This window comes from Lepidochelys olivacea (assembly GCF_965140295.1).
Source record: "Lepidochelys olivacea isolate rLepOli2 genome assembly, chromosome: 27".
Taxonomy (NCBI): Eukaryota; Metazoa; Chordata; order Testudines; family Cheloniidae; genus Lepidochelys; species Lepidochelys olivacea.
In genome coordinates, this window is record NC_140437.1 from 14,818,322 (window position 1) to 14,843,108 (window position 24,787).

A 24,787-nucleotide genomic window follows, 5' to 3' on the forward strand; every position below is an offset into this window, starting at 1 on the left:
AGACAAAGAGAGCGTGATCCATGCCCCAGGGAGCTCAGAGTATGAATAGACAAGAGAGGCACAAACAGGGCTGGTGACTGGTTTCAGGGAAGGGGAAATCAACTCTACGCCTAAATCCTCTTAAGGGTCTTTCTTTGGGGCATTGCTTATTGTCCCACTGCTCACAATCCTCAGAGGCCTCCCTGCCTCAACCTGGGGCCAAAGGACACATCCTTCCCCCGTATGCCTGATACCCCCGCTCCTTATATATCCATGTGATAGGCAGTGGTTGCTTCTTAACCCTTTCCAGGCTGCTGCTTTGACCTCGTCACTGATGGGAGAAAGGAAGGATGATTATCCCCATTTAGTGGTGGGAACTGAAGCCCAGAGACATGTGGAAGGGCATGTTTCAAAAGACCCATAATCAGCTCCAGCTATTTGAATACTGGCCCAAAGTGTCACTGTAGGAACCTGCTAGGGGCTGCTGAAAATCCAGCCCTCCTGGCCTTGCCCAAGGTGTGTGTGACCCAAGGACCCCGGATGCCAACTGGTGGAGGGTGCAGGAGTACAGGGATCCCATGGGTTCACCAAAAGGGATCATGAATGGTGTGTACCAAAAGCCTGCGCCACACGAGACGTGTGGACGGGAAATACGGGAGGAGTTACAGACACACACTAAAAAGCACGTTCTCTAGGTCTGTAGCTAGCAGCAGGTCACTCAAAGGTAGCGCATCTTGAGACAAACTGCTCCAGGCAGGGGCTGGGAGATGCTTCTCTCCCTGGAGGACCATTGCGTATTGTGCGACAGACAATAGGTGTCGGGGAGCATTCTGAGCCACAAGTTGGTGATGCCTTCCGAAGGGAGTGAACAGGCCGAGGGAAACATCCACGGAGGGAAGGACCCTCTTTCCAGGTGCACATCAGAGGTCTGTTGTGGTATGTTTGGGGGTGCAGCGCCCTTCCACACATGAAGACAAGTTGCCAGCGGGGCTTGGTCTTAGGGAAGGGAGATCTCAGCCAACCTGGCTGAGAATGCTGGGAAAGGGACTTGGGATAAGTGGGCTTGCAGGAGGAGGGGGGATGCCTTGTGAGGTAGAAAGCACATTATGATTTTTGTCTCTGGAGCTATTTGTTTCCAATATTCTTAGCGTCTCTCGGCCCGAACGACAGGATAAACGTATTCCTGGCATCACTGGGTAGATACCTCCGAGTGCTGGGTGCTAAGCGGGGTGGAGATTCCGAGCTCCACCTTGCAAGCTGGGGTGAACGATGCCTTTGGGAGCAGGGAGTCTGAGAGCTCTGGGCGTGCACAGTGGAACAGGGGCTGGGAGCTCCAGAGGGGTGGTTGGAGGACTCGGAGGTGGACGTGTGCCTATCACTGACCGGTACAGGGTGAGGAAGGCCTGCGGAGGCCTGGCAGGCAGTGCTTGGGGTGGCAAAGGCTGGTGGAGTCGGGAAGCTGGTACACAGCCAGCACAGACAAGACTTCCCCATGATAAGGGCAGGTGGCAGCAAGATGCCTCCTGACTCTGGGTACTCCCAGGAAGCGTGACAGCTGGGAACTGAAGCTGGACCTCCTGGGTCCCAGTCCAATGTCCTAACCTCTAGATCACCCTTCCTTTTGGCTCTCACTGGACTGTTTTTTACATACCCTAAGTACTGACCAGCACATCTTAAAACTCAAAACCCCACACCCCATCACCACAACTGCTATGTTTTCAGGGCACATGGAGCATTTTGACAACACGATGACATTTGGTGGCTGTGGGTGGCAATTCTGAGACCTGGAACCAACGCAGAAGCACTGGGATGAGTGGCAGACCTACACTGGACCTGTTTTAATGCCTGGAAATGCACGGGACAAGCCCCTCCAAATTGGGATTGACTCTTGCAAGAAAACCACAGGCTCCCACCGCCAGGTGCACCAGTTCCAAGATTCCCTTCATGTGCAGCCCCAAGGAAACAAGCTTGCAACCTGCTCACCAGCTAAGCATCAAGGATGCAAACCTTTCTGAGACAGGAGTTTAATTTCATGTACAATTCTGGGACCACAAGCAAGACAAAGCAAAGTTCACAGCCCCCAGTCAGATTCCTACATGGATACAGGGGATTAGCCATTCGCTGCTCTCCTAGCCGGCTAGCCCCACTCAGGTGTCAGGATAACGGGTTATGGTACAGGTCAACAAGCCATCTGCACGGACGACACTAAAAAGTATCCCACTGGCGCAACGAAGCAAAAGCTGACCCCTGTTCTCAGTGCCCACACAGACCCAGGGCAAGCCTAGGTAGAGCAACATTTCAAACAGGCCCCCAAACAACGAGCCCCAGCACAGTGGCTAGGTCACATTCACCCCATCTTACCGATGGGGGAATTGAGAGGAGAAATTGCCTGAAAAGGTCACATGCTAAGTATGACGCAAAGCCAATGCCTGCCCTAGACACTGGGCCTAGATTCAGTGGCTCACAGGCCATGCCCCCTGTCACGGAGTGTGGGGGAGTCCAGGCCCTGCACCCCTCTTCCTGGGATTCACTGAGACTCTCAGCCAGCCAGTAAAACAGAAGGTTTATTGGACAACAGGAACACAGTCCAAAACAGAGGTTGTGAGTACAACCAGGACCCCTCAGTCCAGTCCTTCTGGGGGAGCAGGGAGCGTAGACCCCAGCCCTGGGGGTCCCTGCGTTCCTCCACCCAGCACCAAACTGACACTAAACCCCCCCAGCAGGTTCCCTTCTGCAGCCTCTGTTCACATTCCTGGGCAGAGGTGTCACCTCCCCCTCCCCGTCCTGGCTCAGGTTACAGGCTCTCAGGTCTCCCATCCCCAGGGCACATTCCCAGGTCAACACTCCCCCCTCCCTGCTGCGTCACATCATCACACCCCTGACCAAGGACTCAGAACAGGGTAAGATCCCAACCCACAGCCTCCTCTCCAACCTCTCTCCAAGGGTTGGACTCTCCTCCCACTATCTTCATGCACGGAGGCCTGGCTCCCCCAGCGTTTTGCTGGCTTTGTTTGTTGCATCTCCAGTCCTTCCCCACCAGCCACAATCGGGTTTAAAGCCTTGCTTACACTGGGAATGCAGCCGCCAGTGCAAACCCGTCGGACGGACAGACAGACTCGCCAGCGCATGCACCCATGCAACTTACCCTCCTTCAAACTAGCACGTGTGCCACCAGCGTAGAAACTTTGAGTCTGTCCTCACCGCAGCCAGAGGTGTGACGGCAGCACGGGTAGACGGCCCCGAAACAGCTTTGAGCTGCACAAGCCCGCCCGGGACCTTGGGTATGAACTCGAGTGGCTAGCGTCTGCTGCCACAGCTTCACTGTCATTCGAGCTAGCTACATCCAAGCGAGCTCAGGGCTGTCGACACTTGCTGCATCTCTGACTGCAGTGTAGACAGACCCAGTGTCGACACTACACGTTCTCTAGGTCTGTAGCTAACAGCAGGTCACTCAAAGGTAGCGCATCTTGAGACAAACTGCTCCAGTCAGGGGCTGGGAGATGCTTCTCTCCCTGGAGGACCATTGCATATTGTGCGACAGACAAAGCTACAGAAGCGGCTCAAACCCCTGAGGAAGCAAGGTGTGAAGTCCCTGGCCCCACCAAGTCAACAGCAAAACTCCCAGGGGGACTTCAATAGGGCCAGGATTTTAGCCAAGGCTTTAGTTAAGATAAATACAACAAACGATGACTGCGTGACGATAGCTGGTGTGTGTCATTTCTGGATCTACCCTTGAAGAGAAATGAGGCAAAGGACAAGAAGCCGCGTGAGGAGGGCTGTCGATCCTACCTCCCCCCCTTGCAGATATTCAGAGGGTGAGATCACAGAGATCCACCCAGTAGAGAGCGTTATCAGGAAGGGGGTGCAGAAAGCGCAGGAGTACCGCGGCATCGAGGCCCGTCTTCTGCCGGCAGACACAGCAGCACGACGTGATGGATTTGGAGACATTATTATTATTTAAAATCCTAGCACCTGCTCCTGATTGACAAGAGTCTAATGCAGTTTTCACTTAAAAAAAACCAAAACCCCGTTTAAACTTTTGCTGTAGCTGTCTCTCTGCAAAGGAAAACACCCAGAACATTGGAGGCCAACAGACGCCATAGAAATATAATCTATTATTTTGACAGACCCAGCAGGGGTTGCTGCTGAACAGACTCGGGTGAATTTCACTTTCTTCTGATTTTTGTTTTAAACGCTCCCTGCACTGCACATTGCCACAACTTCTTGGCTAAGGATTCTGCCTCTTCACATGACGCCAACTGGATCGAGAGGTTTCTCTCTCTGTATCCGCCCCTGCCATCGACTTGCCCCCTCCACCCGGGAGGGAGAACATGGTGGCTTTAGTGGTACAGAAATCAAGGCCCATCCCCATAGGATCCCACATTCCAGGCTCTTCCCCCCCCACATCAACAAGGAACAGGTGCTGGCTTCACATGGCCATAATATCTGACAATACTGTTCTGGGGCACTGGCCCTCAGGCTTCCCACGGAGTGTAGCCAAGAGCAGCAGGGAAGGGTTTAGTGCTGAGTGATTCTGCAATAGTCAGCTGAGAGTTTGGGGGTGGGGAGAGGGAGGTGGAGGTGAAACATTAAACATTCAACAAGAGGGGCGGGGGGGGGGGGACACTGCCAGCCCTCCTCCCCCCGGCATTTACTAACCTGGTGACTTTAAACAAAGGGAACAGAGTCCTGGCTTCTTTCCACCTGCAACTCGATGGAGCCCTGGTTAAGGACAGGAAAGGAGGAAATTCATGAATGAACACGACCCAGAAGGCAAAGTTTGCCAGGGATGGAGGGGTGGAGAGAATAAATGAATAAATCAGGCTAAATGGAGAGAAAACACAAGCGCAGCAGGAGAAAGGATCCGATACGTAAATAAAATCAGTGAATGACGGGAAGGAGAGAACGGCTGGAATTTTACAGTCTTGTGGTCTCTGCTCACCACCGGCTCCATGTAACGAGCAGGCAAGGAGCACGGCAAGCATATGCACATAGACACAGTACCTCCGTGTTACCATTCGCACGCCCAAGCCTGGATGGAGAGATCCGTTTACCACTAGTCACACAGACATGACTCGCACGCCTGCCAGCTCCCTCCTGTCCACACACAGAGAGCACTGCTCCCTCACACACACACACAAACGTACAAACAGAAGACGAGGGTTCAGAAGGTCTGCTGGTATGTCAACAACCAGAGAGTCAGTGGCCTGCTTTGATCCCTTTACACAGCCACAGCAAGGAGTCACTGAGCAGGCCGTGGAACCGAAGACACAGCCAGGCCCTTGGAGGAAAGCCAGGAGACTATAAATGCGGCTGTCTGGTAGTCAGAAGGGAGAGGTGCCTGCCTGGAGACAGAGCTCCCTATACAGTTACCAGAGGGTTGGATCCAGATGACTTCTCTTGGAGTTCCTGCGTTTCAATAACCCCCAGTCACACTGTGCCTCTTCTTCAAAACCTGGAGGATTCGAAGAGAAAATAAACCCAGAACACCGGCTTACAGAAACCCTTTGTTGCTGGACCAGATGGCCCACTCCACCTCTGTGTGTGTGTGTGTGTGTGTTTGCACACGAGCGTTTTTGGGTGTGGGTGCACATACACACATATAGATTGGGGGAGCAGGTTAGGAAAACACAGAACTCTCCATAGACAAAGAATAAACACCTTTAAAAACTAGGGGCCAGACCCTCACCTGGCACAGCTGGTATGGTTCCACTGAAATCAACAAGGCTACGCTGATTTACACCAGTGGAGGATCTGGACTCAGGCCTTTTTTTTTTTTTTTTTGGGCAGTGGGAATCATTGAACCCCCAACTCTGTGGTTATGGCCACATGCCCTGCCTTACAGAGAGGCACCAGGGGCCAAGTGGATTCAGATCCGTTATTTACCCCAGAGCACAGTGGTGAGCAAAAGAAGAACCGGACTGAGAGAAAAACTCCCGGCTATGAGCACGGTCCTACGCCCTGACTGCCACATCCCTGGAGGGGAGTCTACAAATAAGCCACTGTCATAAAACATACCAGACAATCCCCCTCTCCCTCAAGGCCTGGACAAGCTCTGTAATAAATCCTCCAGCTTCCTCTCCCTTGGCTTCCTGATCAGCCCAAGGCTGGACAGGTCTCTTTCGAAGGTCCTTCTCCAGCAGAGAACTCGCAGTACAGTGATGCTCTGAGAATCCCCTCAGCGGTGACCCAGAATGCACGGACCATGATGATGCCCGAGTTGGAGCTGGGACACGGCTGAGCCTGAATTAGCTGCCATAAACTGTTGCTCACAGAAGGCTGCGTCTGCCTTCCCCACCATGGGGTTAGCTGTCTGCCATGGTGCGCATAGGGGGGACGACGCGCATTTCAGGGCAGGTGGCAATAAACCCACCGGGTTCGCACGCCTCCATCCTGCCACATGCAGACGCCCGGGTTCTGCCACATGCCGAGCCGGGCATCGTTATCGTTACGGCAGATCCCACGGCATCGCCACCATCGGGAGCCCTCATGCCACAGGCCCCACCCTGCCAGACAAACTCTGCCTGTGGCTCCCGGCAACCACTCAGCAATCACGGCCTTCGGGTTGGTTTTCTGATCCTCGTATTGTTCCGAGCTGGGCTATCCCTGACGTGATTGTTACGAGCAAATGAAACCCCAGCACCAAGCAGGCTCTTCTTTAAACTCTGGGTGGCTGTATTTAGCAGTGGGCGCACACCCCCCCTCTCCACCTGAGCTGGAAACACGGCACGGGCGGGTTAAAGGTCTCGCCCCCCAGCTTCCTGATGGGCCTACGGACTAAAAAGCCTTTTGACCGGGATGCTTCTGAGTACAAGCTGTGCCAGGCGCATGGGACACATGGCCCCAGACCTCCCTTTGATCCTTTGTGTTTAGGGACTGGGGCTGTTGTTTTCTTCTCCCTTCTGCGTGCTTCAAGGCTGTGTGGCTTGGGGGCGAGGGAGGAGGGGAGGCCTCGGCTCTCACAAGAGCCTCATTCTTTAAGGGCTGGCAGCGGCATGGGGGGGGGGGGAGGGAGCTGCACCCGGCTCCAGCTCTGCTCTCCTCATGCATCTCTGCTGTTGCTGCTTGACATTCTCTTCTCTCCCCCCCTCCACGGCCCCTCCTTTGATCCCCGCTGTCCTCGCAGGAGCATCAGTCTTTCCATCACTGCCTTTCTGGGTCATGGCCCTGTGGGTTCACACAAGTGGCAAAGCAGGCCAGGGCCTTCTCCAGGAGTCCCCTCCCTCCCACCAGGGACGGTGTAACTAGGCCAATGAATACAGCCTGGGGAATGTGATAAACCCCCTTTACCGGGACAACATAAATCAATTGATCCGTGGCACCGAGTGAGACCCGATCTACACCGCAACCAGAACCAAGCTGGTGACCATAATGGCATATGTTACAGTGGCAGCATGGCCCAGTCGGTAGGGAGTTGGAGTGGGACTAGCTAGGCGCTAATCCCCCCTCTGCCACTGACCTGCTGCATGACCTTGGGCAAGTCACTTCCACTCTCCGTGCCCCCATTTCTCCTCCCATCCTTCATGGTCCTTGTCCATTGGGGCATTGCACAGCACCTAGCAAAATGCCCTGGTCTCAGCTGGGACCTCGAGGTGTTAATGTAACACACATAACCAGAAAGGTGCTAGTGTGGAGTTCAGATTGCTCTAGTGTGACTGGGCTAATGCCTCGGCAGACCGGGAGTGCCAAGGCTCAGACCAGGTTCTAAGGCCAAAACATTCCAACTTGGGTCCCTGCTGGTCAGTACCTAAATAAAAGCAGCCGGATTTTTCTGAAAGGTGCCAAGTGCCTGGGGATTTCAGCTGAAGTTGTGGGCACTCATTACCCCTGCAAAAATTGAAGCCGTTTTGGTCAATAACAGCCAGAGTTTCCTCACTCTTCCTCCCTGGGCCGGAGGCGAGTGGCAAGGAGGGCAGGGTGGGACTCTGGCTCCAAATCAGCAACTAATAAGTCCATCCTGATTCAGCAAGGTACTTCAGCCCATGCTTCACTTTAAGCATGCACAAGTCCCATTATGGGGTGTCCACGCTAGGAAAAGGGGTATGTTCTTAGCATGTGCTAGTTAACACATGGGAACCAACATGGGGTAAAATCTTAGTGAAAACAAGGCAGCTTGTAGTTTTAACCCGTTAGCAGGTCCAGGTACACTCTAGGCTCTCCCGTAGCCTTTACCTTGACCTGTGTGAAAGCTTCAAACTGCCTTGTCCTCACTAAGGTTTGACTTCAGGTTAGTTACCAGCTGTTAGATAAAACAAAGTAAGAAGACAAGGCCATGGATTTCAATAGGACTTAAGCAGGTGGATGAGGAAAGATTGAAAAATCCACATCACTTTCTTTAATTTCCCTTCTCCCATGCAGATCCAGTGGAAAGGAAACAGAGAGAACATGCGAGTGAGAGAAAGGAGGAGGCATGTGGGGGGAGACATTGCTAGCTTTCTTCACCCCGTGGAGACCTCGGGAACCATTAAAATCCTCTCTGAGACATGCATGTGCTTAAGTGCTTTGCTGAAGCAGGCAAAGGCAGAGTTGAAGCTAAATTGTGTTAGCTGTGGGTTGTTGCTGGAATTTTCATTCTTGGGGTAAGGGCGATGGGGTTAATTCGTTCTTGTAATTTTTCGCGCACAATGTCAAGGGCAGTCAGACCTTGGCCGATCACTGGTAAGTAGAGGGTAGTAACTGGAACAGATAAGCATGGAGATGCCTAATTTTCACACAGCCAAATTTCAAACCGCGGGTCTTTTCTACCCTACAGCTTTTTCATCATTTTTATAACTGGGTCCTGCCCAGATGAGGCTGTGGCCCCAGCATAGGTGAGACCTCGCTGAGTCACACTAGGAATTGGGAGAATCCGGGCTCACGAATGGATTTTGCAAAGTAGCGTGTAAACAAACAAAACACAATGGGGAAAAAAACCCCAACCAGACAATGGGAATGCCTCCCTAAGCGTACCCTGCTCATTTTTGTAGTTTGGGTTTAATTATTTATGGGATAATGTGCTAGGAGAACAGTTGTCATTCTCGTAGTTACTACGATAGCACTTGGGCCCAGATCCTCAAAGGTCTTTACTTTACAGCCCACCACTGAGATCAGGGCCCTGTTGCACTGCGGGATATACATGCACAAAGAGACACACCCTGCCCCAGAGAGCTTACAGTCCAAACACACTCGACCAAAAAAGGGTGGGAGGAAAGAACAATCATTATCCCCATTTCACAGATGGTAAACTGAGGCATCAAGAGCTGACGGGACTTGCTCGAGGTCACACATGGAGTGGGTGGCAGAGTGGGAAATTGGACTCAGCGCTCCTAAGCCCGTCCTGTGCCCTAACCACAAAACCGTCCTTTCTCTCCCTGACTTTGCCACAAGAATGGAGTAATCCAGCCCTGCCTCTGCTAATAAACTGTTACGGATCTGTGCTGGCATGGGGACTCACCATTGTGTGCAGGTTCTACAAGTGTGTGTGTTGTGGGGGAATGGGGGATGAGCTCTCTCTGGTTCAGAAGGGGAGTGAAGAATGTCAAAGAGACTCCTGACTCTATGACCTGCGGTCTCCTACTCACTTCTTAGGCTTTGCTTGGCTGGGGAGGGGAAAGGAGAGACGGGTCCAGGAATTTCCAGTTTGCAGTAATGCCATCGTGCCCTGCTATTGTATCTTTCAGCCAAGGGTCTCAAAGAGCAGTGCGGTCAAAAAGGTACCAAACTGGAGTCAGAACTCCTGGGTTCCAGGCTCAGCTCTGCCACTGAGCGACTAGGTGCAAGTCACTTCCCTGCCCTGTGCCTTGGTTTCCCCACAGGTGACATGGAAATAATGCTGATTCCCCTTCTCAAAGGGCTTGGACCTGAAAGGAAGAGGGCTAATTATTGTGAATGAAGTGTCACACCCCTCCCTGAGTTATCCCTGCTTGAGAAACGGACGCACAAAGAGGCCGAGTGACTCGCCCAGGGTCATTCAGCGATACAATGGCAGCAACGAACTCAGGAGTCCTGGCTCCCAGCCCTCCTCCTACGGGCCCTTATTCAGCAAAGCACTTAAGCACACGTTTGCCTTTAAGCCGGGGTGCAGTCCCATGGAAGGGCTCTGCTGGATCATGGCCCCAATTGCTGGGCTGGGTTTCTGCCGGAGGGAGTCACCATTCTGCAAAACTTCCCTCCACCACGACTGCCACAGGGTTGCGGCCCCGAGCCGAGGCCGCTGGGCTATGCTTTGCCTTCAGGCCTCACCATCAACCCCACCCCAAGGTGCAGGCGAAGGGGAATTTGCCCACAGACAATCACAAAGCAAATGTCAGGACTTTCTATTTACCCAAATACACACCAGAAGGCCGAGCTGAGCTCTGGACTGCTCGCTTTCCACCCAGCCCCCTCCCCAAGCCACAAAGCAAGGTCTGGGTCTGACTGGGGTGTGGCAGGAGGGAAATGGAAACAACACAAGGAGCCACGGGGCCTAGGCAAGCTCCCCATTTTCATGGCCCCTGCAATCCAGTGCTCACCTTAGGGAGAGGTGAGCCCCCAGCAGCAAACAGCGCACAGTCCTGGACCTGCAAGGGCTAATGCCAGGGAGAAGGGGCATGTGATACATGGGGGCTGGGGGGAGTACGTCTAGTGGGGCAGCATCTGGGAGTTGCTCTTCTTCATTCCTCCAAAGAAAGGAGAGATGTGAGAGGAGTGGGGGGGACTCTCCTTCGCAGTGTCCTTGAGTGTCCTTTAGAGGCTTTGCTTTTCACGCAGTGCAGCGGATGAAGAAAGATTGAAAAATCCCAAATTGTTCTCTTCTTTGATTTCCCCACCCCCAACCCCAAACAGATCCAGTGGAAAGGGAATGGAGAGCGAGCGCAAGCGAGCAGAAGGAGGGGGGCGTGCGGGGGGGAGCAATCGCTAGCTGTCTTCACCCTGTGGAGACCTCGGGAACCATTAAAAGCCTCTTGGAAGGAAATCAGCACCGCGGCAGCAAGGCACCGGGAGAGAAACACTGACTCTGAACACTCCACCAGCACGCCCGCCCGCGGCTCCTCACCCAGCACTCCTGAGACGGCTGCTGCAGGCGCTTCGTGGCTGCACCGGGAAGGGGGCATGGAGAGCCAGCTGCCCCCCGGCCCCCGAACGGGCTCCGGTCAGGGAACATCGCATGGGCCCCCTCACGCCCTTGTGCAACAAGAGCACGGATTGCAGGTCCAGGGCTAGAGCCCTGCCAAATCCATGTTGGTCAATTTCACGGTCATAGGATTTTAAAAATAATAAATTTGGTGATTTCAATGTGAAATTGAAATGTGAAATTTCACAGTGTTGTAATTGATGGGGTCCAGACCCAGGGCGGAATTGTGGGGAGGGAGGGGGGTACTGCTACCCTTACTTCTGCGCCGCTGCTGGCAGGACGCTGCCTTCCGAGCTGGGCGCCCGGCCAACAGCCGCTGGTCTCCGGCCGCCCGGCTCTGACGGCATCAGTGCAGAAGTAAGGGTGGCAATACCGTGACACCCCCAAACATAACCTTGTGACCCCCCCGTAACTCCCTTTTGGGTCAGGACCCCCAATTTGAGAAACGCTGGCCTCCCCCGTGAAATCTGTATCGTATAGGGTAAAAGCACACAAAAGACCAGATTTCATGGTCCGTGATGCTTTTTTCATGGCTGTGAATTTGGTAGGGCCCTACCCATGGCGTTATCCCTGCCTGTGTCACAGGGACCTAGGGCTGCCCCCACAGCCCTTCCCCTACCCCAATGCACGCATGGAAATTGAATGACTCACCACAGAAGAGACAGCATCACGATTCAAGGGGCGGTGAAAGGGGGTTCTAGGTACAAATGCAGGGGGACAACCAGGGGTGCAGTGGCTACGCCTTTCTGGCTACCACCCCTGCCAGGTAGGCAGGGCACTGGCCTTTGATCTCAAGTGGCTTCTCTGCCCCTAAAGGGCATGTTCTTTGTGATGTCGTCATGCAGAACGACGCTGGGGGACGCAACAGCCCCCCCTTCCCCCTTTCCAGCTTTAACCCCCAGTTCAGCCCCATTCCCATCCCCATTCCCTGCAGCCATTCTGGCAGCAAGCCAGGAACCGTAGCCGGCTAGGGAGGGAAACCAGCCCCCTGCCGGAGCCCTTTACATTCCCCAAGTGGTGAAAACCAGGGGGCACGGGCTGCCCTTGTGGGGATGCTGCCAGGATCATCTGTGGGCAGAGAGCACCCAAACCCCACCATCCCGCCCGCATTTAGCAGGTAGTGGGGGATGCCCCTGCCTGGCACAGGGAGGCAGGGCTGGGAAGCAGGCTGACAGGCCCAGGAGCCGGCAGACGCTCTGTTTGGTCTGGGCAATGTGGTTTTAATGAGCCATATAATGCTTTTCAAATTATGCTGGAATCATTAATTTCCCCGAAATGAGACAGATTCCCTCAGTCCTGAGGCACTGCCGATGCCACCTCCTGTGCGCACGAGCTCCCCGAGCGTGGGTCTCTCTCGCGGCTCCTCAGCGTTACAACTGTGGCAGGGCTATTTCGCACGGCTCGGCGCTCAGAGTGGCCTTTGCACGGGCGGGCGCGCACCCCTTATCCCCCGTTCTTTGAATCAAAGGGCAGCTGGGAAGCCATAAAGCAAAGGGCGCTTCACGTTAGAGGGTCAGCAGCCGCGATGGCAGGATTCATGTGGCTACGCTGGGCTAGGGGACGGAGCTGACTATAAACGACTGGGAGCGCCCAAGGCCGAGAGCAAGGGAGAGAGATTGCAGTGGGAGAGCCGGGCATCAGTGGGACTGGGAACTTGCACTGCCCCAGTGTGGTAGCTAGCTCTAGGATTGCGGGGATGGGGGAGCTTTCTAAAGTCTCTGTGACCCCCTCCCCTAAGGCCCATCAATGGCTGTTAGCCAGGATGGGCGGGGATAGTATGTCCCTAGCCTCTGTTTGCCAGAGGCTGGGAATGGGCGACAGGGGATGGATCACTGGATGATTCCCTGGTCTGTCCATTCCCTCTAGGGCACCTGGCACTGGCCATTGTCAGCAGACAGGACACTGGGCTGGACGGACCTTTGGTCTGACCCAGTAGGGCCATTCTTATGTTCACGCCACCCTAGAGAATCTTTCCTAGGTCTGATACTAAGCGGGGCTATGTCACAGCAGCATGAGCTATGTATATCCCCTCTCATGCCCAGTGTACCCCCACGTCGGGATGGCAAGGGCAGGGCAGCGTAAGGCTATTTAGGACAGGCGCTCTAGGAGAACTCTCCCCCAACTCCCACCTGGCCTCTATTCTGTCTGCCCGGATGCTGGGAGCCAGGCTTGTGCATGCGAAGCTCGAACCGGGGCACTAAAAATCAGTGTGTGGACGTTGTGGTTCGGACGGGGGCGGGCTCATCACCCGAGCTCAACCCTAGGGGCTCAGTGGCTTCCTTGGCGAGAGAAGTAAGCTCCTGGGGCCATCGAAAACCCAGACTGTGGCTGTGCCCAGCACCGCCCCCAGCGTTCTCCATGGGACTAGAGAATGGGGGTGTTGGGGAGGGGGGAATTTGCATGTGAACAATCAGCCTCTACAAACTCCAGGTATTATTCCCCCCTCCTCATCTAAAGCATTTACAGCCCTTGGTTTGAACAGGGGCAACCCCAGCAGCGTCTGGTGGGCAGCGCGGGCCTGCAGGTCTCATGGGGACGGCTCAGCCCAAATTCCAGGTGAAGCTTCACTGATCCCCCCCACACACGCATGGACACACACACACATACACACCGCCCCGCTCTCCCTGCACAGTAGCCGTTAATTCCTCCCCCTCTCTCCAACAAAAGGCCGGCTGCAGATCGGGCTCCTAGCAGAGCCCCGACCTCCGCCTTTACTTGGGAACCTGAACAGCCCTTGCTGATCCCAGCCCTTGGGGGGACAGGAGTCAAGCTGCAGACGCAGACGCGAGCCAGGAGGTGTGTGGAGTGCAGTAGGGATCCGTCAGCGCAGCTGAGACACCTGGGCCAGCAGCTGTACCCTCCGGTTCATCCTGCAGCGGGGACGCTCCACCATGGGCTTGGAAACACCGAGTCTGCGAGCCTGGGTCCCGCAGACCTGGGTTTACAATGCGACGTCGACACAACCATGAGCACTCAGTGCGACGCGTAACTCCCCTCGCACCTGCCGCCCCTCGTGGGGCAGGACCAAGGTCTCAGTGCAGCCGTCACTCAGCTGCGTCTGCTAGCCGTGGGGGGGGTTGACCCATAAGTGCAGAGAGACGGACTCCACAACCCACTAGCTCTCTCTTCCTGCTCTGACTGCAGTCCTGCTCCATTTCCTGCTCCTTGCTGACCCCCTCTCTGCATTGCTGACTCATCCAAGCTGCTTCTGCCTCATCGGAGGTTCTTCCCCCCGGGCCTGCCCTCCCCTCCCCTGAACACACCACCGGCCTTGCGGCCTGAGGTTGCCTGTGCTGCACACACTCTCCATCCCTGCTGCGATGCCACAAACAGGAGGCCGCCAAGTGCTGGGGATGCTCAGCAGGGGAGATGTCTGAATTGAAGGCGAAGATGAAAACAGACAGGGAATGCCAGAAAGCAAAACAGTCCTGATCGCCCCAGCAGTGCCTTGGAAAGGGTCCCACCATCTGAAACCCTCTTGCGGACACTGCTGCAGGCGACCGGCACATGCAGGGGACAAGAGGAGACGAGCCTGCCGGGTGGATGGCCAAGAACCAGCGTTTGCTGTTCAGTGACACAGTAGTGGGGTGGGGGGCGTAGAATCTGATCTTCCAATACGCTTCTTCCCAGCACTGCATGGGGGGACGAAGAGGAGCAAAATCAGACCCGTCTCTGTCCCACCCCAGAGCAGAATCAGCAGGAGAATCAAGGTTCTTTAGACATGACGCCAAAGCGAGACAGGCAACTTATTCATTTATATATAATACAATAGCACCCACTAAGACCCATCTACACTAGGATTTTACATCGGTATAGCTACACCTCTCAGGGGTGTGAAAAACCCACACTTCTGACAGACCTAACACCCAATGTACACAGCGCCAGGTCAAAGGGGAGGTCAATTACCTATGCCGACAGGAGAACTCCTCCCGTTGGAGTAGGTAGTGTCCACACTGAAGTGCTGCAGCATTTTAAGTGTAGAGAAACCCTAAGATCAGGACCTCGTTGTGTGGGGGACTGCACGTACAGAGTGAGAGACAGTCCCCGCCCTGAAGAGTTTCAAGTCTAAGACGACCAAGCGGGGGGCGGGGCTCGTGGACTCGGTGTTTCACGCCTGTGTCTGAGCATCCACACTGGACTATAAACCTGGGTTTACAAGTGCTGGACCCGGGTCTCCAGCCGTGCTAACACGTCCACACTACTCTACTCACGCATGGTAGGGAGGAGGCCTTTAGAAAGGAGGAAGCTGCTGCCAACGGCAGGGGAGGACATCCAGAGCCAGAAGCGGCTGGACCGGCTCCTGAAACAGCAGGAGGAGCTCCCATGCCTGAAACCCCCACCCCCATCCCTACAAGGAGTGCAGCAAACTCCCAGGGAGAGCCGGATTTGGCGACCCGGCCAGAAGGACTCCTGTAAATCTGCTGCGTAGGCCCCTCCTGAATTCAGGGGGTATCGCTGGCCCTTTTTCCCTTTGGAGCCGGCCCTGGGAAGAGTTTATTCTCAGTCGCATTGGAACGTTGGTTTCCTTTTTGGTTCTCCCCTTGTAAAGAAATAGAAGAAGGCCTAGAAAGGACAGCGTTCACCTGCAAGGATGAGAGATGGGGCCCTGAGGGGGTTCCACCCAGTGTTTATAACTGGGCATGTCCAGGGGCTCCCACCAGGTTGGCAAAACACCCAAGGGAGACCCGTTTACATCCCCACTACACAAAAGAGAAAAATCAAGGCACAGAAGGATTAAGTGACTGGCCCAAGGTCACAGAGAGAGATCTTCCAGGCTCTAGTACGGTGCCTTCATGACAAGACCAGCCTGGCTCTCTCCCTCGATCCGCCCCACTCCCACAGCACTTCCTAGGACATAGTTTCACGGTGTCAGAGTTTAAGGCTAGAAGGGAGCAGTAGCTCTAGTCTGACCTGCACATCACAGGCCATTACACTTCACCCAGATCCCCCCCATCTGAAACCCAATGACTTTGACTAAAACATTCCAGCTCTCCGGAGACTAAACTGTTCTGTGCCGCAGGCAGAGAACAGAGAAGACCAAGGTTACGTCTACGCTGCAGCCGGATTCCCAGTGTGGCCAGACAGACTCGCACTAGCTCTGCGCGGACATGGTGGTCCCGGCAGCAGCTCAGGTTAGCTGCCAGAGTCCAAGCCTGCCCAACCCCCTGGGTCCGAGCTCGGGTCGCTAGCCCGAACCACGGCCAGCGCTGCACTGTCCACGCTGCTAGTTCTACTCTCAGCCTCCCTGTGCTGAAAATCACGCCTCCCCGCTGCATTCTCGACGTGCCACCAACATGTGAGGCCACTGCAGTGACAGGGAGTTCATTAGGCAAGAGATGCTCAAATGATCCCAGCTTGTCCTTTTCTCCTAACAGGCCTGGCAGCCTGAAGAACCATCTCCTCTCTTCGGGGTAGCGTGCTGTGGAAACCAGACTCAGACCAAAGGAAAACACTGACGCAATCACCGTGTCCGGCACTTACAATGCTGGGCCACCCTCGCAGCATTAACCAGCACCGCCCCGTGGCTAAATTCCTAATCCCAGTGCCTCATTCTCTGGGCCAGCAGGCTGTGGTCATGCCCTGGAGAGCTCTGCTTCCTGAGCAAAGGAAATGCTGAACGCAGAACAGGAGCAGCGATCCCTAAGGGTGACAGGTGGGGTGGAGAACCCCTCTTGGTTCTCCTAGACCAGGATATTGGCTGCACGGTGGGGGGTTGGGGATGGCAAAGGTCTCCCTGAAGGTCAATGGGGAGTTTTGCCTGCATAAGGGCAGAATCGAAACTAGCCATCCCCTCTTCTGCCAGCCAGTTAACTTCCCCACATCAACCAGCATGGACGGTTTTCCTTGGAGAAGTCGGCATTCCCCAGCCGCCTGCCTCTCTTGCCGAGAAGAGACACTGATTGCAGGGGAAGCAGAGCTTCGCACGCAGTCAGCTGGTTTCTCTCCTTCCCGGAAAACAACCATTAAAGACTTAACAGGAAACATTCAAAGGCCGAGCACGGTGCTTAGCAATGGCCACTGGGGCCTGTTGGGTTGCCACTGAGAGGGGATTTCCTCCGAGCTTCACCTCGCTGGTCGTGCATCCACCCTCCCATTTCATGAGAACACTGTGCTTTGAGCTTCCACAGGGGCCTTTTATTTTAGGATCTCCAAGTGCTTTATAAACTCACGCACATACCCCGCTGGGAGTTAGATGCCATCCTCCCTGTTTTACAGATGGGTAAACCGAGGCACAGAAAGATTAAGCGACTTGCCTAAAAGTCAGTGTCAGGAAGAGAATCTAGGTCTAACCTAGCCCAGCCCTCTAGGTCTAACCTAGCCCAGCCCTCTATGGTCGCCTCCAACACACTCAGCCCGCCATGTGGCTGTACTGAAGGGCCAGACTTCAATGGTCACTTCCAAACCTTGGCTTTCCATGTGGGTGGCTTTCAGCGCCTGGTGCTGCAGAGATCCCGGCATCACACCGTGGGCCCAGACAAACACACAGTGCGTGCCGGCCTTCTCCATTGGGGTCGGATGCTTCATCCGAGCCCTCGTGTCTCGCCCTCCCATCCCGCCCCGGAGATTGGACTCTAATAATAGCAGGAGGAAAGTGCTGGATTTTTCCATGCATGAAAATCTAAAATGACTTTTATTTTGAGCGCGAGTCTGGTTCCTTAACATAAAGCCGCCCAGGCAAATGAAAAGCCCCGAGTGCCATGACAGTGCTGCTCCAAATAACAGGGGACGGGACGGTTGATTCATCTCCCATTCTGCCCTTGCCAAACGTAATGGCAGCCATGGAAAGAAAGTCAACTGACAGGTGGTTGTTTCGCCCCCTATTACTGTGTCACTCAGCCCAGGCCTTGCTGCTGCCTTTTCTCTGACAAATGGATGGTATTTCCAGCCCTGCTTAGAGCCTGCGGAGACAGCGGGGAATGGGGGGACTGCTCCTGCCCTTTTGCAAGGTTCGGAAATGGCTGCTGGGCCCAGCTCTCCACTAGGCGAGAGCAGGGGACCCGAACTTGTTTCTCTTAAAGCCGTGCCTAGAGGTCCTGACTAAGGCTATGTCTACGCTTCGGGCAGTGTGTGGAGAACAGGCACTGGACATGTACCAACACGCTGCAGTGAAAGGCCTTTGTCTGCTGCCGGAGCCTTCCCCTCCCCGCCGACTTCCTCCCGCCCCGCCAGAGCCTTTTCGCTGCCGCCGACTCCCTCCCGCCCTGCTGGAGCCTTCCCCCCCCCAACTCCCTCCCGCCCTGCTGGAGCCTTTCCCCCCCCACCGACTTCCTCCCGCCCTGCCGGAGCCTTCCCCCCCCCCACCGACTTCCTCCCTCCCTCCCGGAGCCTTTCCCCCCCCACCGACTTCCTCCCTCCCTGCCGGAGCCTTTCCCCCCCCACCGACTTCCTCCCTCCCTGCCGGAGCCTTTCCCCCCCACCGACTTCCTCCCTCCCTGCCGGAGCCTTCCCCCCCCCCGCCGACTTCCTCCCTCCCTGCCGGAGCCTTCCCCCCCCCCGCCGACTTCCTCCCGCCCTGTTGGAGCCTTCCCCCCCCCGCCGACTTCCTCCCGCCCTGTTGGAGCCTTCCCCCCCCCGCCGACTTCCTCCCGCCCCGCCAGAGCCTTTTCGCTGCCGCCGACTCCCTCCCGCCCTGCTGGAGCCTTTCCCCCCCAACTCCCTCCCGCCCTGCTGGAGCCTTTCCCCCCCCACCGACTTCCTCCCTCCCTGCCGGAGCCTTCCCCCCCCCGCCGACTTCCTCCCGCCCTGTTGGAGCCTTCCCCCCCCACCGACTTCCTCCTGCCCTGCCGGAGCCTTCCCCCCCCCCACCGACTTCCTCCTGCCCTGCTGGAGCCTTTCCCCCCCACCGACTTCCTCCCTCCCTGCCGGAGCCTTTCCCCCCCCCGCCGACTTCCTCCCTCCCTGCCGGAGCCTTTCCCCCCCCCGCCGACTTCCTCCCTCCCTGCCGGAGCCTTTCCCCCCCCCACCGACTTCCTCCTGCCCTGCCAGAGCCTTCCCCCCCCCCGCCGACTTCCTCCCGCCCTGCTGGAGCCTTCCCCCCCCGCCGACTTCCTCCCGCCCTGCTGGAGCCTTTTCCCCCCCCGCCAACTTCCTCCTGCCCTGCCTGAGCCTTTCCCCCCCAACTCCCTCCTGCCCTGCTGGAGCCTTTCCCCCCCACCGACTTCCTCCCTCCCTGCCGGAGCCTTTCCCCCCCCGCCGACTTCCTCCCTCCCTGCCGGAGCCTTTCCCCCCCCCCCACCGACTTCCTCCTGCCCTGCCAGAGCCTTCCCCCCCCCCGCCGACTTCCTCCCGCCCTGCTGGAGCCTTCCCCCCCCCGCCGACTTCCTCCCGCCCTGCCGGAGCCTTTTCCCCCCCCGCCAACTTCCTCCTGCCCTGCCTGAGCCTTTCCCCCCCAACTCCCTCCTGCCCTGCTGGAGCCTTTCCTCCCCCGCCGACTTCCTCCTGCCCTGTTGGAGCCTTCCCCCCCCCCACCGACTTCCTCCCACCCTGCCGGAGCCTTTCCCCCCCCGCCGACTTCCTCCCTCCCTGCCGGAGCCTTTCCCCCCCCCACCGACTTCCTCCTGCCCTGCCAGAGCCTTCCCCCCCCCCGCCAACTTCCTCCTGCCCTGCCTGAGCCTTTCCCCCCCAACTCCCTCCTGCCCTGCTGGAGCCTTTCCCCCCCCCCGCCGACTTCCTCCTGCCCTGTTGGAGCCTTCCCCCCCCCCCCACGGACTTCCTCCCACCCTGCCGGAGCCTTCCCCCCCCCCCTCCGCCGACTTCCTCCCGCCCCACCAGAGCTTTTCCTTGCCGCCGACTTCCTCCCGCCCCGCCAGAGCCTTTTCCCCCGCCGCCGACTTTCTCCCTCCCTGCCGGAGCCTTCCCCCCCGCCCCCCCATCGACTTCCTCCCGCCCTGCCGGAGCCTTTCCCCCCCCCGGACGACTTCCTCCCGCCCTGCCGGAGCCTTTCCCCCCCCGGCCGACTTCCTCCCGCCCTGCCGGAGCCTTTCCCTGTGGTGGGGAGAGGTTCCGGCACCGGGGAGGCAGTGGGGACGCTACATGGCTAAAAACAGCAGCACAGACATAGGAGGTGCTGCTTGGGTGTGTCGAGAGCCAGGTAGGAGATATACCCTGGGGGTTCAGTAGCGTAGAGCACTCTATTCTGCCTGCACATGCCGCCATAAGTGTAGATGTACCTTAAGATCAAGACCTGACCGTGCTAGGCGCTGTACGTACACAGCGAGAGATAGACCCTGCCCTGAAGAGCACACAATCTGAGGACAGAAGACATACCAAAGAGGTATTATTAGCCCCATTTTATGGGGAGATCACAAGTAACATTTTCAAAAGTGCCTAAATCCCACTGGAAGCGGATGCTCCTAAATCACTTTGGCGCTATTGAAAATATGGCCCCGAGTGACTCATGCAGGGTCACACAGGAGATCTGTGGCAGGGCTGGGAATTGAGCCTCTCCCACATCCCACTGCGGTTCCCAGCTCTGCCTCTGACTTACCCTGTGACCGTGGACTGGGGCTTTAGGGTCCCCCCCCACCTTCTCCCCCAGTGAATAGGTCATTAAATGAGAACAATAGCAAGAGCACCTGGGATGAGATTTTGATGCCTGTAATCACAGGGCAGTCGTGAGGAAAGCACCCCATATTCTGGGGTACGGAGAGGATGCAAAGTCGGAAGCTAAAAGCCATTGGCCCGTCTCACCAGCATCGCTCTCCCTGGCAGGGACAGTGGGCAATGCCACAGTCGAGGAGCAGTGAGTTGTCAGTGCGCCCAGTTCAATGGCTCAGACAAAGGCGGAGACTTATACGTAGCAGATTACCCCTCCACCGCCTGCCTGAGGTAGTGCTTAGGCACCTGACGCAGGGGCAGATGGGAATCACAGAAGCTAGAGCAGCCCCAAGGTAGGGTCAGTGACTAATGGCTAAGCAGCATCCCTTTGAACGTTGCACAGGACGGTCACAGACTGAGATTGCAATGAGTGGCCTGGAGGGAAATATCCTTATGAGATTTCACGGGCATCCAGGCCAGGATTCTACCCTAGGGCACTTTGTCTGCTCCGGTTTTAAATAGTTTAGGTGATGGAGAGGCCATGTTTGATACGACAGTAGCGAGAGGGGACAGTGGCTTTAGAGGGTACAAGTCCCAGGTCAGATCTGGAGTAGGATAAAGATGCCACAGCACATGGAAGGGATGTGAAAACTCAAAGGAAAAGAAAGGTGGAGCCTGGATCTGAGCAAATAGACAAGTGGTAAGGTGGAAGCCTATACATCTAGGGAGCCAACTAAAACAGGGAGGCTTTCAATGGGATGTAATTGAAATATATAAACTTGGGGACGGTGGAGATCTGACGACGTCAGCCAAAGTGACCGTCCGCAGGCTCAGCCAGATAAGAGGTCGAAGAGGGCGTCCGTAGCAAGGGAAAAAAACTATTCCACAGGTTACACACGAGGTAGCTTCTGCCACCCAGCTGTGCTGAGCCATCCTCATTCACGCTGGCAAACTCGCTTCCACCCTGCTCCTTCTCCTGACCCCCACCAAAGCCATTCTGGCTACCTAGAAACCCCCCCACCCCACTCCTCTGCCCTCCCCAGGAGAGGCAACTCACGAACAAACGTAGCAGCTGCGTTGGCGGGATTATGAAGACTGGAGACATCACACCATACCTGCGGCTGGGCTGGGCTGACTGCTGACACTCTGAGCTAGTGCACCAGGCTGAGGGGAGCGGGACTATTTTCACAGCGGCCTCTTGCCGGGGCTCTCCTCCCGGCTCAGGGTTCTCCTGTCACTATGCCAATCCACCTCCCACCCACGGGAAAGTAGGAGAAAGAGCTCCAGACCGCAGACCCCGTTAGACTGGCTCAGGCCTAGGGTGACCAGATGTCCCGATTTTATAGGAACAGTCCCGATTTTGCGGTCTTTTTCTTACATAGGCTCCTATTACCTCCCTACCCCCTGTCCCAATTTTTCACACTTGCTGCCTGGTCACCCTACTCAGGCCTGGTTTTACAACTGAAACTTAGCTCCACCCAGGTATGTCGCTCGGGGTGCAGAACATTCACGTCGTTAAGCCCCGGTGTAGACACCACCAGGTGGATGGAAGAATGTCAGCCATGCACCGCCCCTCGCCGGGGGGGGGGGGGCAACACGGGGCCGGCGGACAGAAAACCCCTCTGTGGCTGCGTTTCAGTGGCGTAGCTGCCCTGGGCAGTTCAGCCCCCCACATAAGCTTCAGCAGCGCTGAGGGCTGCCCTAAGCTGCCAAGGCCCCCGGGGCTCTTCCGGCAGCTGGGAACAGCTAGGGTGTAGGAATGTCCTTGCCATGACTCCTTCCTGCCCCAGATACACCTCGAGGGCTGGTGGCTCCTGCTGGGGCATAGAGCCAGCTCTGCAAAGGTGGGGAGGACCCTAACTCCAGGAATAGGCCCCGCAACATAGGGGTCAGTTCCCTCCAGAGAAGACAGGAGTTCACGTTACATGGCTGGATCATATCCTAGGCCTGGGAGGATGGCCCACTGGTTAGCCTTGGACTTGGGCTCAGTTCCCTGCCCTAGCACAGGTTCCCTGTGGGCCCTTGTACAAGTCACTTAGTATCTCAGTGCCTCAGCTCCTGAGCTGTACAATGGGGATAACCCCACAGGGGCATTATAGGGATAAATATATTCGAGGCGCTGAGCTCCTGAGGCAACAGGGGGCAGAAGCACCATGATAGCTAGGCTAGGGGATTTTCTAGGGGGCCGGGGGGCTTTGCTCTTCTCACTGGGTGCTCTAAGGACCCCTAGAATAAAACCACAAGGAGGAAACTTTAAGTGAGCAAGACTCAGGCCCAGCCCCCTGCGGCTCCAGCCCTCCAGCTTAGATGGTGCAGATCTACCAGCCATCACTACAGTGATGTTTGAGAACAGGAAAGGAACCACCATTGAGCCTACGAATTCCCCTTGGAATCAGGGTGGAATCGGGGTGTTAAGGGCCATGGGGTATTCATCAGAGCCTGTTTTACCCTTTCTCTGCGAGCCCAGTGACCTCCCCTAGCTTCCTGCTGGGGCATTCGGCTCAGGACTGACTGCGGTGCGAATGGATGGCCCAGTGGGTGGGATAGGAGCCTGGCACTTGGCACCGCATTCAGCTCCCCGTTCTGCCGCAGACTTCCTGCATAGCCTTGGGCATGTCCCTGAGCGTACATCTCTGCTGCAAGCCGTGGTGTGGGTGTGGCTAAGCCAGACCTAGCCACACTCGCTTTAACCCAGCTAATGTGGCTAAAAATAGCAGAGAAGACCCGGCAGTGGGGGCTGGGAACGCAAGTATGGGCCCAGGGTTCCAGGCAGGCCACGCCACTGGTTCTTCACCGCTACTTTTACCTGTGCTAACTAAATTGAAGCCAGCGCAGGTAGGTCTAGCCTGAGTGGCTGAGCCTCAGTTCCCCATCTGTAAAATGGAGGAGTAGCACAGAAATACACTACAGCCCATGAGGGGCTCTGTCACGACAGCGATGGGGGGGGCAGAGAAGTACTTTAGCTAGACAGAGGGCCACGGCTCTCATGGGTTTTCCAAGAAGGTCTCCTAGAGAAGACCTGACCGTGAGATTACGCTCCTTGACAGCGGGAGCATAAGGGTCACGGGATCGGAGCGGAGCCATGACAGAAATGAAGGAAGGATTTTTTTTTCCCCCCTTTCATGCCCAGTTGCTCTGTGACACTCACCCTTGGTTGGGTGGCAGCTACTGGATTGTCAGGGCTGGAGCGATGAGATGCCGTGGAAGTCATTTGCATCATCTCCTTTGCCACCCTCCCCCATGTCATCAGACCATTACTGCATGGAAAAAACCAAAAAAACAAAAGCCACCAAAAACACACAAGTTGGTTTTTTCCACTCCCTCCTCTTCCACCCTACCCCCGCCCCAGCCTCTCCAGCAGCCCGTCTGTTTGAAACAAAATTAAGAAACCCTTCATCTGCATGTGTTTGGAGAGTGGAACTCGTGCAGCAGGAGGGGGAAAAAATAAAATAAAAACAGCTGACAGCAAAATTTCATTATCCCCCCCCCCCCATGGAAGCAAATGAGTAATTTTTTTTTAACGAGCATTTAAGCTCCTTCGCTGAGCGTCTCATTGAGCATCATTGCACCTGCAGCCCCAGCCCTGCCAGTAGGCGAGTGGCTGGGGGAGGGTTTTAATGAGGACCTTGGCTGGGTAGCAAGCACAGTTGATAGGGAAAAGCAAGCCACACTCACACACACACGAACTGCCTTCCAGCCCCCTGTGTCTTTACCACTGGTGGGAGAAGGTGTCCTCTTGGGATATGCAGGGTGTAGGGTGACCATACGTCCCGTTTGGGCCAGGACAGTCCCTTTTTTAAGTCCTGTCCTGACTTTTGGGGGGGGGGGGCATGCAAAAGTGGGCATTTGTCCCGGTTTTGATCAGTTGGCTTGAGCAAATGGGACAAATGCTCACTTTTATCAAAAAAGCGGTGGAACATGTGGGGGGGGGGGAGTGGAGACGCCAGCCCCACACGGGGTGGGGCAGGGCTGGGAGGGGAGGCCAGCAGTCCAGCATGCAGGGACCAGCAGGGTGGCAGCGACCAGCGACTGTCTCATGCGGGGGCATGCAGAGATCTAACAGCCAGCAACAGCCTCGGGGAGGGGGGGCCTTGGGCAAGCAGCTGGGGATGTCCTGTTTTCCCTTTGGGAAATATAGTCCTCTTAGCAGGGTGGCACGAGGAATCGGAACTAGCAGGC

The 24,787-nt window shown here is 56.1% G+C and overlaps 1 protein-coding gene across 4 annotated transcripts in view; it reads right to left on the bottom strand.

Annotated features, from left to right (window-relative positions):
* SRCIN1 (SRC kinase signaling inhibitor 1) overlaps positions 1 to 24,787 on the bottom strand; it is a 204,993-nt gene that overhangs the window by 143,481 nt on the left and 36,725 nt on the right. For 2 of the 4 annotated variants that reach the window (XM_084615769.1, XM_084615770.1), the window contains one exon: positions 4,639 to 4,701. The exons of the other annotated variants lie outside the window; for them this stretch is intronic. In XM_084615769.1, coding sequence (XP_084471895.1) covers positions 4,639 to 4,701 — 63 coding nt within the window. The remainder of the gene's footprint in view (positions 1 to 4,638; positions 4,702 to 24,787) is intronic. 4 annotated transcript variants of the gene reach the window in all.